This window comes from Psittacula echo (genome assembly GCF_963264785.1).
Source record: "Psittacula echo genome assembly, chromosome: 7".
Taxonomy (NCBI): Eukaryota; Metazoa; Chordata; class Aves; order Psittaciformes; family Psittacidae; genus Psittacula; species Psittacula echo.
In genome coordinates this window covers 28956645-28972712 of record NC_137740.1, presented here as the reverse complement: position 1 = coordinate 28972712, position 16068 = coordinate 28956645, and the positions used below count along the sequence as shown (strand labels likewise).

The following is a 16068-nucleotide window of genomic DNA, read 5'->3' as shown; positions in this document are numbered from 1 at the left end:
AAATACCACATGAGAACCTATGTCCATGGTGGCTCACCTTGTCCCCCTTCTCAGCCCCACATTGCTCTGCAGTACAAAGAGATAAATGATTTTTTAATTTTTAATATACTGCCATTAGAGCGAATAGCACGTTACAGCCAGTAGAGATAATGCTTCTGACCCAAGAAAATTACAACTGAAATTAAGGCAAATCCATCAAAATATGACACAAAAGAGAGGGGTAATAACACAGTGCAAAATCAGCCACTCTAATAAGTGTTTTTCCACTGCATAAAATACACAATCATTATATTGATCTTTCTGCTTTAATTCCAATGAGTGAGAACAGGCACTAATTACTTTCCTAAATTGGGGCCAAAACAGTGCACTTGTCATTTGGACACACAAGATGCTTTCAGGGCTTCAAATGTGCCATAAACCCACAGAACAAACCCCATCCAAGCAGCACAAGCAAGCCCATCTTCTTTATGAGAGCAAAGCTTGCTCTCTTCACAATGGGAAGGGCTGTGCAATAAACCTGTCACATTGTGTAATATGCTGGAAAGGATTCCGCGCTTCATGGTGGGGCAAATTGTAGAGTTCACATTGCCTAGCTTTAAAATAAAAATGAAAACAAGGATAAAAGATATTTCCTACCATTGTTGCAACTTTATGAACAAACTGCATGGCAGAAATATGCGCACGTTTGGCACCAAGGCTGAGTTCTCTGTTCCTGCAGCTGAGTCCCTGTCTGATCCTTATTTTAATGTAAATAAATGAAACATCAGTTTTATCTCCTTCTCTCTCAGCAGTAACAATAAACCAAAGAAATCATCACTTAATTTCCAATGTCTAGTGCAGAGCTTGGAGACTGAGCAAGGATGAGCCCGCGAGTCCGCAGGCCCACCAGCATCACTGAGGATGGATTAAAAAAATACAAGAGGAAAAGAGAGAACAAGTTGCCCTGTCAAAAAGAAATGGTAAGGGCTTGAAGGTGCTCCTTCTGTTGGAAGGGCAGAGCTGGGAAGTGCACCAGGAGGGCAGCTGGATGTCTGCACGACAAGTCATGGAAAGCACCTCTGAATGCCAGAGTGCTTTCCAGCTCAGTCTTGAAACCCATGTTCTCTTGATCCGTTTACTGAAATTAGATTACAAATCAAAAGGGGTTTACCCAGAGGTTTGATATAGGACTAATATTTTTTAAATAGTAATTAACATTTGATTTACAGTGTTCCAGGGAACATTTCCCAAGTACCTTGAAATAAAAAGTGTACAACTGACTCTAATTGGGGCCATGCAGGCATGATGACTTGCATCATAGCAAAATCTGACAGGACAGCATGTGATCAAAGGTAACGCATATAGGATCACCAATGGCCCTGAAGTAACAGCCAGGCTGTAAAATCACTCATGGGGCTCTGCGGCCACCAAGGGTAGCAAGAATAGTTCAAGAGGCTTATAAACAACAACAGGCACAGGGCCCAGCAGCAGTCAGACATTCACTCCCAGGGAGTTACAGTGTCTGACACCACAGGCTTGCGTGTTGATCTGGTTTTTTAAATGTTAAAAGCAAAAATATTATAAAGGTTACAGATGTAAACACTTCTTTTCTGTGGCAGTGATGGGGAAGCATTACCTTGAATACCCTTGGACTGATGTCAGACATGGTAGTAGCAGGCACCAACAGGAATGTGTCATGGTTGGAGCATTGGGCAGCACAGGGTAGCTCTCCAATAAGTCATAGCTGCAAGCAAAATGAACTGCCCCAAGTTGCCAACCCACTGGAGCTTGCCCTCCCATACATGTGCACCTGGGGCAGAGCCACACTCATGCTGCCACTTCCCCTTCACGGCGACACTGATCCATCTATTCAGCCACCCATTTCTACAAACATTTGAGCTCTCTCCATTTCCCCAACCCAGCTGAAACTGGCCAACCTGTTCAAATGTTACATGATAAGAACTCTCCAAAAAGACAAAGCATAATTACATAAGCCTTGTTTCCTCTGGAAAGCTGGGCAGGCTCCCAGATGAGAGTGAATAACTTCCACAGGGACTTAACAACCTTATTCAGTCTCTCCTGGAGCAGACTTGTCCACAGTCATCCTACATGGAAGGTTTCTTCCAGCATCAGGAGGACATCCTACACATCAATAAACCACCACTCCTAGAGGAAGCCTGTGCAACAGCAGGAGAGGGGAGAGCAAGCAAGGCCACATGGCTGCTCCCAAGGGCCAAAGGCCCCCAGGCAGAGTTGCACAGGCTTAATAAAGGTCCCAGGAGAGACAGCTGCAGGGCTGAGCATCACAGACAGAGAGCTGTGTCATGGGAATCCCCCAGCACCCAAGAACACAGCCCAGCCCAACTCCACACCACAGAGCTGCCTCCCTTCAGCTACCTGCCATTGAAGCATAGGAGCAGCACGGTGCTCCTCATGCAGATGGGGCCATCCCACACTTTAAGAGTGGTGAGGCTGAGGGAACATGCTTCACTGAGAGATAGTCTGCAAGAACATGTTTTTCAACATAGTACACTGCTCAGGGATCAGACCTTTCCTCGAGCCTTACACTGAGCTCCCAAGGTACACCTGCTCATTTCCCTTCACTCCAAATACATTTGTGAATTAAAAAAAAAGCCCAGAATAGAATTCCAGAGATTAAAGGAATTCAAGATACTTTGATGGTTTTGGAAAGAGGATCAAGTACAAAAACATCCTGTAACATTTAATTTTATTGCAAATGCTGTGACAAATCTTGTCACGTCGACACACCAATATCAAAGGCCCTGAGTTAGAACAGCCACAAGCCCCATGCAAAACAGATTGGGTCACTGCTTCAACATTTGACTATTACTTTTTTTTTTTTTTTTTAACTGTCTCATCCATCATCATACATGGAGGCGAAGAGATTACATCTTTACCATATCCAAAAGTGCAGAGATATCTGGACTAATGCTCCAAACAGCCCTGGACTCCATCACTGAAATAAGGTCCCCAGACAATAACTGTACACCGCAGTACTCATACAATTTATCTGGAAAAGGGGAATATTTTGAAGCTATTTACCTGCTACCTAAAGCAGGTACAGTTAATTGCCATTTCACTACCACAGTAAATTCACTTCACATGCAGGAGACAATACAGTGACACACACTCAGGGCATTGCCAGCGGGACATGGAGCCATTAGTTCCTACCTGCTTCTCCCCAGCATGGCTGGGTGACAGGGTGGCCTTCAGAGGGGACAGTGCCTCACTGCTGACCACCAGGTGGCAATCACGACACAGAAACGCACCCCCCTCCCCAAAAGGACCTCCAGGGAATGTCAGGTTGTCCCTGTGCAGGTGACCACCCTGGGTGGCCACTGCCCCTACCAAATTCTTGGCCATGGCATCTCACTGCTCCACCCACACTGGTCGCTGGAAGACAGATTACGTGATCAGACTAAATGTGTTAGGAAACCTGGCACTGAACTTTCTAACAGAAAAGGAAATATGAGGAAGGTGCATAACATGCCTGTGGGAATTCAGCTGCAGGATGGAGAGTACCTAGAAACACACAAGACATCCAGACAAAATGACTGGATGTAAATAAAAGGATGTTTCCTTGTCGGACTTCCAGCAGACTTAAACAGTGAACAGTGATGACCTACAGGTTCTTTAGTCCAGGCACCTTCAAAACCATGGTGATGCTGTCAAAGGGGTATCATGAAGTCTGCAGGCAGAACTAGGGGTGCACATGGAAGTTCAAAAAAACCAAGCATGCAATAAGGTGCACATCACCTGCTCACCTCTCCTTCAGGTGGGCCATAGCTAGCAACACAGCTTAGAAACAAGCTTAGAAACCAGCCCAAAAGCAAACAGGAATTTTGGGCACCTTCAAGAGGTTTCCTTGTCTTTCAGTGTTTAAACAGGCATGTAGTTAGAGTTAAAAACAAAATGGGTCACTGAGGCTTTATGCTTCCTATCTCCACAAGGCACTTACGGAAGTGCAACAAACTACCAGAGGAAACAGTTATGTATGAAGACAATCATGGACATTTTCTTTCCTGACAACACCCTTTACTTCTTGGAAATTACCAAAACACCCAGAAGAGAATATACAATGTTGTCAGAAGCACAGATTAAAGACACACATATTAGCCAATGAAAAAAGACATTATCCCATCCTCCTAATTTCTCTCATTTCTGCTGAAAAGGGGGGTTGTGCATGACAAGAAGCCAGACAGTAAAATCACCCTCCAGTCTTTTCTCCATTGGAGTCAAAGAAGACAAAGAAAATCTCTGCCAGTAAGAAACTTAGTCACAGTGAATTTCACAGCACAGCCAGCCCCTAGTTAAGTGGGGCTCAAAGGGAGTCCACTTCAGTTCATGCACTGCAGTTTAGCTAGGAAATAACTGAGTGACTTAATGGTTCATGTGGCTTTCAGAGTACATGTGAAACTTGCTATTACTAGGAACACAAACCAGTCACAACTGGTAGCAAACTTAAAGACAGGGAATCACTGACTTCAGTATAGTTTGCTTTTAGCTCTACAGCTGTTAGATCTGTGCTAACACACTTACTCTGAGGGAAAAAAAAAAAAAAACCAAAAAAAAAAAACCACCAAAATTTTATGCAAGTTTTAAGCTTTACCAAGAGTTTGAGTAAAGCTTAAAGACCACGGAGCTGATGCTGTACATCAGCTGTACTACCCTATCAGAACAGCTTTGCAAGGAGAAGAGAAAAGTTGAGATTTATGCTCAACTGCCATTACTGCATGTGCTCCAGATTACATCTAGATCCCCATCACCTGTAGAATTTGAGCACAGCATTGCCATAGGTCAGAGTTACTTACTCTGGATCATCAACTACTCAGGACTGCTCAGGTTTTCCCACAATAACTGAACAGATTTATCAATATCCACAGTTCCTTACAGAGATCCACTCAATAGGAAACCGTGTGGCTACTCCAGGCGAGAGCTTGGCACACTGCAACTGTTCCCAAGAAAAAATTGAAAATGCTGAAAACTACAGCGTCTTCCTCGTGGAGAGGCAAAATGAACGTACAATCCAAACCCAGCCCAGCATAGGTCATTTCTGTAGCCCTGGCTTAAAATCTCCTCCTTTGTGACAATGCCTTCAACTTGAACTCCGGACAGCAACGGCTTTACAGTGCCTCCTGAAATGCACAGAATGCAACACCTTCCTTGAAGCAGCGCAAATTTAAAACCACAAAAATCTGTGATTTCCTTCTACTTCTTATCAGTAAAAGCTTAAAAACCAAAGAGTCTCACAGCTACTGATATTCTCCCTCATGCAGAAGTGAAAAGCCTACACAATGTGTAGTACTCTTACACAAAGGGAGGCAACACTGAAAGGCTGTCAGCACCCCACGGTGCTTGTGCTGGTCAGGCTAAGTACCTGTGTCTGTTCCCTCTAGACTACAAGCTTTTCTGAGCAAAGCCCATATGCTCATTAATGCTGTGATGTGCCAGCACACTGAAACAAGTACCAAAAGAAACTAACATTATGTAGCCATGAGGTTAACTAGTGATGAGCTACCCTTAGCCTCATCACAGTTTATCCACCAAATACCAGAGAAATACAAGACAAGCATCTTGTTAACAGATTCCTGTCTCTATTGCATGCATCAAATTAAGTGAAGCCAAGCACTTTGACTAGGAATCTCAGTCATCTCCACTTCCAATAGCAGCCACATACCCTGTTGCAAAGTTGCTGTCTTCTTTCCAGTCCACTATGCGACAGATGAAGAGTATATTTGAATAGTCCTCAGGCCTGGTCACAAAGTCTGGAGGGCAATCAGCCAAGGACACATAGATCCTGGGCACTCTGTGGTCCACAGGTGAGAACATGGCACACCTCTTGAAGAGTTCACTGTTCTTGTCTGCCAGAAGCTTGATGAAACCTGTAGCTGCTCGGGAATGCTTCTTTTCCAAAATATAGACCACCTGGAAGAGGCAAAGATTTCTACAGCTATTTTTATATAGCTATATTTTTATAGCTATTTTTTGAAGCTATTTTTAGCTTCAGAGAAACTTATTTTCTTTAACAGAATAGGGATACGCAGAGGATCAGCAAAGTATCTGGAAAAATCACAATGCCTATATCATGCTTTCCCTCTGTGTGTATATGTATGCATGTGCATTTTTTAACTGAGTACCTATTTACAGTGTATTTTCCTTGCCATCTTGCTCATGGCTATAGAATAGCTAAGTGCCTTCCAAGTGCTAGCTCTCTACAGCAATTTTCTTGATTACAGAACAAAATCAGACAAGAAGCAGATGCTTCCAAATGCAGGGAATCAGCCACAAAATACAAGCAACTCCTGTAAAATCTTTCATTTGCATCCTCAGCCTGTGATTCTGACATTCTGCCCAAAACAGGCCAGTCCAAAAACGGTGCCACTGGCAGATCCAATGCTAACCACAGGAAAGGATGTGCTGTGGGGAATTTGGCAGTTCTCTCCTTCTCTCTGTTCTTTCTGAAGTTAGGGGTTATTTTACCTTTATACAACATGGCTTTGAAAAGAATAATAAACTACAATATCACTAAATAATTGTTCCAGAGAGGTGTTCATCCAGGCTATATTTTTGTAGACCATAATAAATCACTGGATAGCAGAAATATTATAGCCAATTTTCTAAGCTTATACAGAAGAGTCCTTCCAGAAGATTTCAGAAGCTGCACCTCTGTTTGATTCTGAGCACTGGAATTGGCATACTGGATGAGACCAGAGGGCAGCCCAGTCCACAACAGGGACCAGAACCTAAACGCTGCAAGGGAAAGTGCAAGTCATGGAAGAGACCTGACCCAGGTGACCCAGTAGACCTTTTCTGGTCTCTTAACATTCAGAGATTGACTTAGATCTTGAACCAATAGCACTAGCAGCCTTTCCAAAGTCTGTAAGAATTAATTCTGACAACTTTGGATATCTTGACACTCATATGAGTAACTAATCTTTTCCTGAATCTTGCTACGTAACTCTGCGTAACAAAGAAAGGGAATTTAAACTAGTATAATCGATAAAAATAACATGAGTTTTGATTTTTATCAGATCAGACAATTACTCTTTTTGAAATGAAGAATGAGATTCAAAGCTCAACAGATGGAGACTATAGGGGGGTCAGAGCTGATCTCCTTCATCCTTTGGGAGCACACATGTACTCGCTTGTCAGTCGCCATGGAGTTACCTTGGCTGTCCTTTGAAGACACTTATCTGGGAGGAGCCTGGGATCATTCACCTTGGGTCTATCATCTTGCTTTGTTCTGTGCACAGCACCGATCCCAACAGCCTTTGCTGCACCAAACAAACACAACAGTTACTGTAGCATATTTCCATGACAAATGCATATTGCTGTAAACTACAATACAAGCTGCATCTAGTACTTATGTGAAAGAAAATAGATCCCTCAAGTGTCAGAATATCCAAGCATGAAGCAATTAGTATTTCTCCAGGCTACCAAAAAGAGCAGAGATACGTTCACTTACCATGCAGATCTGCTGAAAAACAACAAAAATCAAAATAAATCCCAACTTTACAAGTAGAACTATACCAGACATAATAAACAAAATGGTGTGAAAGACATTGTTTATCCAACACTAACAACTACATGAATTTCCTGTCATTTCTTAAAGTCATTAACATTGTATAAGTAGCCCTTTAAGTACATATGATCACTTAATATTTAATTTCCTTTAAAAAAGCATTATGTACAGTTAGAAATTGTATGTTTATCTGTGAAACAGAAACCATATCTACTAAGCTGACCCTCTTTGGCTATAGACCAGGATTATGAAAAAGTTCTATGAAAGTAATTGCTACATATGACAAACAGCTCCCTCCCCCTGAAATCTCTTGACCAGACACTGATAATATTTGAATCAACTGTCAACTAATTCCTAGTTTGCAATTTTAAAGTATTCAAGTATCTGAGTTTGAAAGTACAGAATCACAGAATGGTTTGGGTTGGAAGGGACCTTAAGGATCATCCAGTTCCAATCTCCCTTGCCAAGGGCAGGGACACCTTCCATTAGACCAGATTGCTCAAAGCCCTGTCCAACCTGGCCTTGAACGCCGCCAGGGATGGAGCAGCCACAGCTTCTCTGGGCAACCTGTGCCAGTGTCTCACCACTCTCAGAGAGAAGAACTTCTTCCTAAAATCTAACCTAAGGGGTTAAAACTTAAACAGGGGAAGTTTAGATTAGATATAAGGAAGAAGTTCTTTACCGTGAGGGTGGTGAGGCACTGCAATGGGTTGCCCAGGGAAGTTGTGAATGCTCCATCCCTGGCGGTGTTCAAAGCCAGGTTGGACAGGGCCTTGGGTGGCATGGTTTAGTGTGGGGTGTCCCTGCCCATGGCAGTGGGGTTGGAACTAGATGATCTTAAGGTCCTTTCCAACCCTAACTATTCTATGATTCTCCTTTGTCCTACCCCTAAGTACCCTTGTAAAAAGCCTCTCTCCAGCTTTCTTGTTGGCCCCTTTAGGTACTGGAAGGCTGCTATAAGTCTCCCTGGAGCGTTCTTCAGGCTGAATATCTGCAATAGATGGCTGGCACACTGAATGCATATAGTGTTTACAAATATCCAAAGCAATCTTCATTATGGAGAAGGCTGGGACCGATCCCTTCTTAAGCTGCATCTCTGCTGAGAGCCTGTGTTTACTGCTCTGACAACATTTTTCTGATGAAAGCATCCATGTGCTCTTGTCTGGAAGGCTTCTCAAAGATGGCTGCCTTTTTCCACTTGTACAGCACCACATCCATCTCAAACACATGTGCTAAAATCAGTCCTTGAGTGTTCAAAAGGAATTTTGCTTCCTTAAAGAAAGACTGTGGCACCAAGTGCAAATTTCAAGGGATGAAGCTGCCACTGTTTTCCTTGGAAGACATGAGATAAAGCAATCTTTTGCTGAAAGCTGTGCTCCAGCAGGCCAACAGTGCTCACGAATGTGAGAAAGCCTCAAGGAGAAGCGTGGTGTCTCCCAGACCCTGGTCCCCAGATGACACCCATCTGTCCTGCAGAGACCCTTGATGGAGGCTGCTGGTGACATGATGGATGGAGGGGGCTGGGCTGCGGGAGGGGCAGCTGCAGCTGCTGGCAGCATCAAGCATGCTTGGGTGCTGAGGAAGGGTGCCTGGGGGAAGCCGGGGGGGGGGGGAGGGGGGGGTGCTGTGGAGGGGCAGCAGCTTGTCCTGAGGGGAACGGCTGTGCACCACCATCACCAGGGCACATTCACAGATGGTCCTGCCACTGTGGGTGGCCTTGGGTGCCTTCAGGCAAAGTTACCCCAGCAGTCAATGACAGCCATCGCTCTAATGACAAATGCTGGTTCTCATACGGCGCTAATTATCCACAGCTTTGCCTTCTGATAGAAAGATCTTCAGACTCTGCCTCTCCCCTGAGATTATATTTTTCAGAAGAATCTAAGTGACTTTGATTTTATCTTTACTGACTTGTTAGCAGCAATGCTGGGAGGAGAAAGGACAGATATTCAGTGGTTTAATCTACTTTCCTAAAAAAAAGCAGCAGTAGTAGCAGCAGCAAGCCCATTTCTTTTTTTACTTCCCCTACTGATATGAACACAGATTTGCTACAAACAGGGTTACTAAGGGATAAAATAACCAGTTTTATGGCAACAAAATGGGGAAAAAAGTTGCTCTAATAATTATAAAGTTTTAATAGTGGGGATATCCAAGTTATCTCATTTCTTTACCTCCTCTAAGGTCTTTGCTGGCTAAAGGTCATACCAGGCAAGTAAAGAATAAAAGCAAGGAGCCATTCTGTTTTCTTACAAATTTTAAAGCCATCATTTAATAGTCATAGGTTTACAGTGTGCCAACCATAAAGACAGCTAGGACAAAGAAGATGACAATCTAGTACAAAGAAACACTGGCAGGGGCAGAGGGCAAGGGGAGGGACAGTGGTAGCCTTTCAAAGACCATGCCTTTAAGCACACCTGCCTCAAGCCCAGAGCTTTACTGGAGTGAACCTTCCTCACTGCACGACACACTGGATAGAAATCAGATCTAAACATGTTTGGGGAAAAAAAACAAGAGCTGCATTTGCTGCTTTCTCCAACATAGCAAAACAACAGCAGTGACTCAAGGTCCAGCAGGTGAGAATGAGAAAAGCACCAGGAGCCATGTGAGGAACACGCTTGTTAGCACTGCTTTCTTTCCACTTATCCTTCCAACTCCCATTTCTCCAAAAAGTCATTTTCATTTTTACACTGAAGCAGCTTTTCCTGTCAAAAAAAGGAGCCAGCAGTGATGTCCTCAGGAGGTATGGCATACACTCATGTGAAAACACAGAAGCACAGGAGGGAGCCATCACAGGGAGCACAATAAATGGGTGACCAGGACTTCCTTTGTCTGGGATGAAGAACATGCAGGGCTGGAGCATTTTCCCCCATCCTGCTGAAGCTGAGCCCCATGTGAACCCAATACAGGTACCAGAAAACATCTAAATTCTCACTGTGGGATGTGGTAGAACTTGCTTTTTTCCTTCACAGCCAACGCAAACCAGGAGCTTTTGGCTAGCTGGAGAGCATCTTCTTCAGGGGTTTCTCCAATTCCAGCATTACTGGAATTCTATTCTATTAGAAAGTCCAACTTATAGACCCTGGGATCTACAACTATACCATCAACAGAAAGAAAAAAGGAAGGAAATCCTAGCCATCTGCTTATTTTTACCTGTCTTTCTTAATCAACATCAGTACCTAAAAGGTCACTTACTAATGTGGAACTCTCCTGAAACAAGGGACAGGGAAGAAGACACACAAGGAACTCTACTCCTGGGTCCAAGAGATGTGGACTTCTCTATAGCTTGTAGCTGCTCCTTTTGAAGTCTAAATTTTTTCAGTACTGGGATTGTATCTAATGCTTGGAGGTGTACAATAGCAGAGCACCAGCAATGAGGGGTCCCTGTGAGAAATCCCCCTGCTCAGAAAGGACAACAAAGCATATAATGTCCACCTGGCTCAATTGTCACATTATTGCACAGAAACCTCAGTCTCAAGAGCAACAATATGCCACGAGAGTCTGGTACCCAAGTCCCCCAGATACACTTCTGGCAGTCCCTCTCCTCCATTGCACGTCCCCCTTCCCTCCAAAGAAGTTGAATCTTGGTGTGTGGACAAAAAGAGAAGGTATCAGGGTCCCACCAGTGACTGGCTGTCTAGAAGATCCCAGCCGGAAGGAAAACATCTCCTACAACAGGGCAGAGCCACAGAGGCAATCCTAAAGGAGAGTTAACATGAGAGAGGAGCAGGGTTTTGAGCAGGAGAGGTGAGAAGAAACTCCCTGTATTATGCCAAACTAAAAATGAATTATTCTGACCCCTTTACTGCAGTTGTTATCCAATGACCATTCAATATTTCCACCCTGGGCAAAGACATGTTTTCTGAGAAAGATTTACTATGTTAGCTTGGGCAGTACTTCATCAGCTTATCTTACAGTGAAAACACACTTCAGCAACTAGGATCCAGTGAAACTGCATTAAAATCTCCGTGTTTTCCTTTCAGCAATTATCTGACAAACCAAAACTTTAAGTCTTACTTTAAAAAAGAAAAACAAAATAAAATTAGGCACTAGATACAAAAAGCAATTCAAATTAGTTATGTTATTAGCAACAAAGTAGATCCAGGACACTTGGAATCTGCATCCGTCTGTAACAGATCAATTTAGGCAGGTTCAATATACACTTAGATTTGCCTGATGGGCATTCCTAAGTCAAACTTTTTTTTTTAAAGCCCCCCAAATTTCTTTTTACAATTACATTACCATGACATTAAAAGGTGGCCAAAGTGGACCACAAGTCATCATACTAGAGTTCTGATTACTTGTGACAGATCCAAAATTATTTTCACTGCGTTTGCATTGGTCACTGTGGAAATTTGCAATCCTGTCCAAAAGGAATACAATTAAAGATGCAATATCCACTAGCAAATGAAAATATATCGCAGTTTCAGATCTCAGAAACAACTCACTGGAAAAAAAATCTCCCTCCCTGGATGGAAAAAACCAAGGTTTTTTAAAAAATACGTTCAATGTTTGCTACTTCAGCTAGGAAAAAGAAAAACTACTTGAGAAGTTAGCCGGCACATCTAAGAATCCCATCAGAAGGCATTATTGATATTAAGCTTTTAAAACAGAAAATATGGCTCTTAAGCTTAGTGCTCAGATACCAACACACCTATAAACCTTTCAATAGCAAACTCTCCTACTTACTACTGAAGTAAGCAACACTTAGGTTTTCTTACGTCTACTTCAAATAAACAGTTTTCAGCATATTACATTTTAGTACCAAATACATACGGAAAGTGGTGTAAAACAAACCAATTTATTATATGCATCTCAAGGATTGTGTCACATTCAAAAAGAATGTGTTTCTGGAAGTTCTGTTTATATTAATACAAGAAACATATGGAAATGAAAACTCCCTTCAACCAAAAAGTGATACATTCAGATGCATGCACAGATTTACCCTGGACTATTACACTATCCTACTACAGCCTTCATTTTTAGGGACAATGAGAAGGAAACATGTTGCTGTTTAGAAGACAGTACAAGGGCTCTTCATATTCAGCTACCAATGATTATTGGCACAGAATAGATTTTTTCTCCAGAACACAAACTGTTGGTAGGAACCATTAGTTCACATCATACGTGGTCCTCCCTTCAATAAGCAAAGCAAAACTAACTTTCTGAGGATCAAAGCAAAGGGATCTGATTTCTTAGAAACACCTGTCCTTACATGGATGATCTCAGTTCCTACAAAGTTATTTCAGTGCCTACAGAGGTAGAAGCTTCTCCTGATCTTGACAGATTTCTCTGCCCTGGAATCAGAAGTACAGAGGTCCAAGTGAACTCTCTGAAGTCTCACCTAGCAGAGTAAAGAGCCTCTCCTCCTTACCCAAGAGAGTAGGGAAAAAGTGCCATTTCACTTGGTACCAGGCACTATGCAAAATTGAAATTTATTTTAAATGGGCTACAAGAAGGCTTGCTCAGCAAAATATCATGCAAGAAACAGTACTTTGTGAGTATTAATATCTTCACACACAGAGCTTTCCACCTGCGATGGAGGGAAGACAAGTAGTTCACTGTGATGAGACTGTTTAAGCCAACAGTTTTGGAATTTAACACATGCAGGCAGCCTGTCCAAACTCAGCCTGACAGATTCCATGTGCAATGCAAGAGGACTCAGCAAGTAAGAAGCAAAGCTGTTCCAAACCATGCAGCAATGAGACAACAACCTGAGTTGTCTCATTGCAGAGCTGTGTGTCTATTGAACAGGATTAACTTCATTATAGAAGTTTATTTTGAATACTCATTTAAGCAGACTTGCCATGCCACAGCTGCTCATGTCTGAACACCTGAACTCACACACCTGTGTGCCCAACAGCACACTGAAGATGAGGACCAGGAGACTCAGATAATAAGCAAGAAGATTTTTGAAGATGCACAGGTGGGAGGAGTCCCTCAGAGAGGGAGAGAAAAAGCATAATAAAGGATTCATACAGCACAGAGACAAGCACAAGCAATAACAAACAGCAAAGACAATGTGAAGAGGTGAGTATACCTGGCTTCCTTACACATGTAACGTAGCCAAGCATCTAAATCATTTACTTACATTTAGCCACCTCCACAACCAAGGATATGGCAGAATGATGAGACAGAAGTGCCACTTTTCCTTTAGAACCCTTCAAGGCTGTTCCACAACAAAGATTGAACACCATTTGGGGAAGCTGACATCTAGTCCAACAGATCAAACTGTAGCTGTCTCAGTAGCCACATAACATTACCACAAACAGAGCACAGGTATTCAGGCTTCCTGACGCTCTCGTGTGCTCGAGAAGCTGCCAATCAACAGGGCAGTGGAAGCTTTATTGCAATAGAATTAAACTTCAAAAAAATCAGGTAATGTTGCAGTCTATATAAATACAGTTTTATCATATTAATGGCAAGTAAAATTAAATGTTACCATTTTTTTTTCCATTGAGTATTTTGCCTATTTAATGTTCTTCCTTCCTGTCCATGCATTTGTTCCTAAAGTGTGTGTGTGTCCAATTTTACTATTGCATGGAAAATATGTTAGCTGAATGAATCCTAGTCTGATTCATCCTGGAAACTCTGCTGCTAACAATGACCATACTCCAATATGTTTGTCTTCACACCCACCATTCATTCCCAGTATCATGCCCTCTCACTTACTTGACCTAAACTTGTAACTCAAAGGAGAAACACAGGTGAATTCAGGAACAGATGGTAATATGCTGAACTTAATCTAGTTCCTGTTACCTAATGGCATAAGTTGTTTGGTTTTTTTCTTTTTTGCCTTACTCAATAAGTCATTTGAGGGTAAAGATAACTTACTAGGGAAGAACAGCGTAAGAAGCTTTCCCAGTGTTAACTTCCACTGCAGACTTCTGCTGTGGAACAACAGAATAACTGGAGCTTATTCAGCCTGTAGCATTTAATCAATACAACCATAAAGCCCAATTTGTTCAATACCAGTAGAACATATTTCTCAAGTTGCTGTACTGTTTATTCTTCTAGAAATCCGTGCTCTCATTTAAGAAGAGTTATAGCAACAACCAAAAGAACTAGATTCAGAGACAAACATGAACTTAGGATAAACTAATACAGAGCTGTCTCAAGCAGCTGAAACAGCTCCAGCTTCTCTGCTGCTTTTCCAGGCTTCAGCAAAGTGAAACCGATCTGATTTTTGACAGTTCCACCTCAAGGATTTCTATTAAAAGCTGTGTAACTGAGAAGATTTCCTGGTGAGCTTTCACTCTGCTGTGGCCTAGAAATGTTAATAGCTATGCAGTGGAGTCGATCCATCTCCAGAAGGCTTCAGGCTAGGAAAGAAGCGTGAAGACTCCTTAAAAGCACTCAGAGTAAATGAGAGCCTCTGAAGAGGACAGAGAAGAACATTTATTCCTTACAGCAGTCAGTGACGTTGGTGGGCTCCAAATTTGTCAGAGATTTCACAGCAGCTAAACTGAAAGAAGGGGAAGCCTGAGCAGAGCAGAGGGACAGCACAAGGTCCAGATTCTTGTCACCATCATCCCTTCCCTACCAGCCTTGGCCAAGGAATAGTAGTAATATCTCTCTGAATTGCATATGCCAATGTGAGACACTGCTAGCTGCAGAAGGACTCCAGGTGCCAGAGGAAGACAGGCAGGCGATTTGTCAAGCTTAAAAGGAGAGAGAGAAGACACAGAAGCACAAGAGGGGTCATGAAAGTACATGAGAATGTGCAGAAGTGCAAAACAGAGACTAAAATTTAGATTATAAATTAATTCTTATACTCTGCTAGAAGGATTCAAAAGCCTTTCTAAGCACTACTGCAGAGCATTATCTTGAGAAAAGAATGGCTTAATGCATTATCACACAACTGCAGTGAAGTTATCAAACGCCACCACTTCCGTTGAGGCAAGCAATCCCAATATAGTCAACAAAAGACTCCAGTCAGTAGCAGTGTGGACACCAAGCAATTCTAGATTGTAATTTCTGACCTTATCAGGGTTACTAGACAGACAGTATCATTTGACTTGACAAGAGATTGACCAGCATGCACCTGGCCAGTGCTGAACAGACAGCGAGACAGGAACAAGTTCTACAGCAGCTCCAACCTAAATTCTGTTGAGTCTACCTATTAAACATCAGCTATTCAATTCAATTTCCCAGCACACAATTGGCTGAGTTAGCTGTCGGTTTACTCTGTCTGTGAGCTATTTCTAGCCAAATATCATTAAGTCAAGGCAGTGAGCAAGCCTCGGACATTCACATATTCAAACTCTGATTTGCAGAAGTGTAGGTGTAAGTGGAAATCCTGAACAAACACAACTATCTGATTGCTGCCAGGGCAAACAGTCCACCAACTTCTTGACTTCTGTGAGCCACTTGGTGGGAAGCAGGATATTTTGTGTAACTGGTAAAGTAAGATCTCTTGTGAGAAGAGTTGAAAAAAGCTGAGCAAACTAGTTTGAAAACGATAGCTTTCAGCACAGTGACACAGTTTTACAAACTTTTATTTGGCTACCCTTTTGCTAAGAAAGGCTGAGGCACTTTTATGAGCACAGCTG

General features: G+C 42.5%; 1 protein-coding gene across 2 annotated transcripts in view; it reads right to left on the bottom strand.

Moving 5' to 3' along the window:
- The window catches only part of DIS3L2 (DIS3 like 3'-5' exoribonuclease 2), a 208549-nt gene that overhangs the window by 124195 nt on the left and 68286 nt on the right, over positions 1-16068 (bottom strand). For both annotated transcript variants that reach the window (XM_080622290.1, XM_080622291.1), the window contains exons 8-9: positions 7168-7274; positions 5678-5925 (exon numbers count right to left, since the gene is read on the bottom strand). In XM_080622290.1, coding sequence (XP_080478416.1) covers positions 5678-5925; positions 7168-7274 — 355 coding nt within the window. The remainder of the gene's footprint in view (positions 1-5677; positions 5926-7167; positions 7275-16068) is intronic.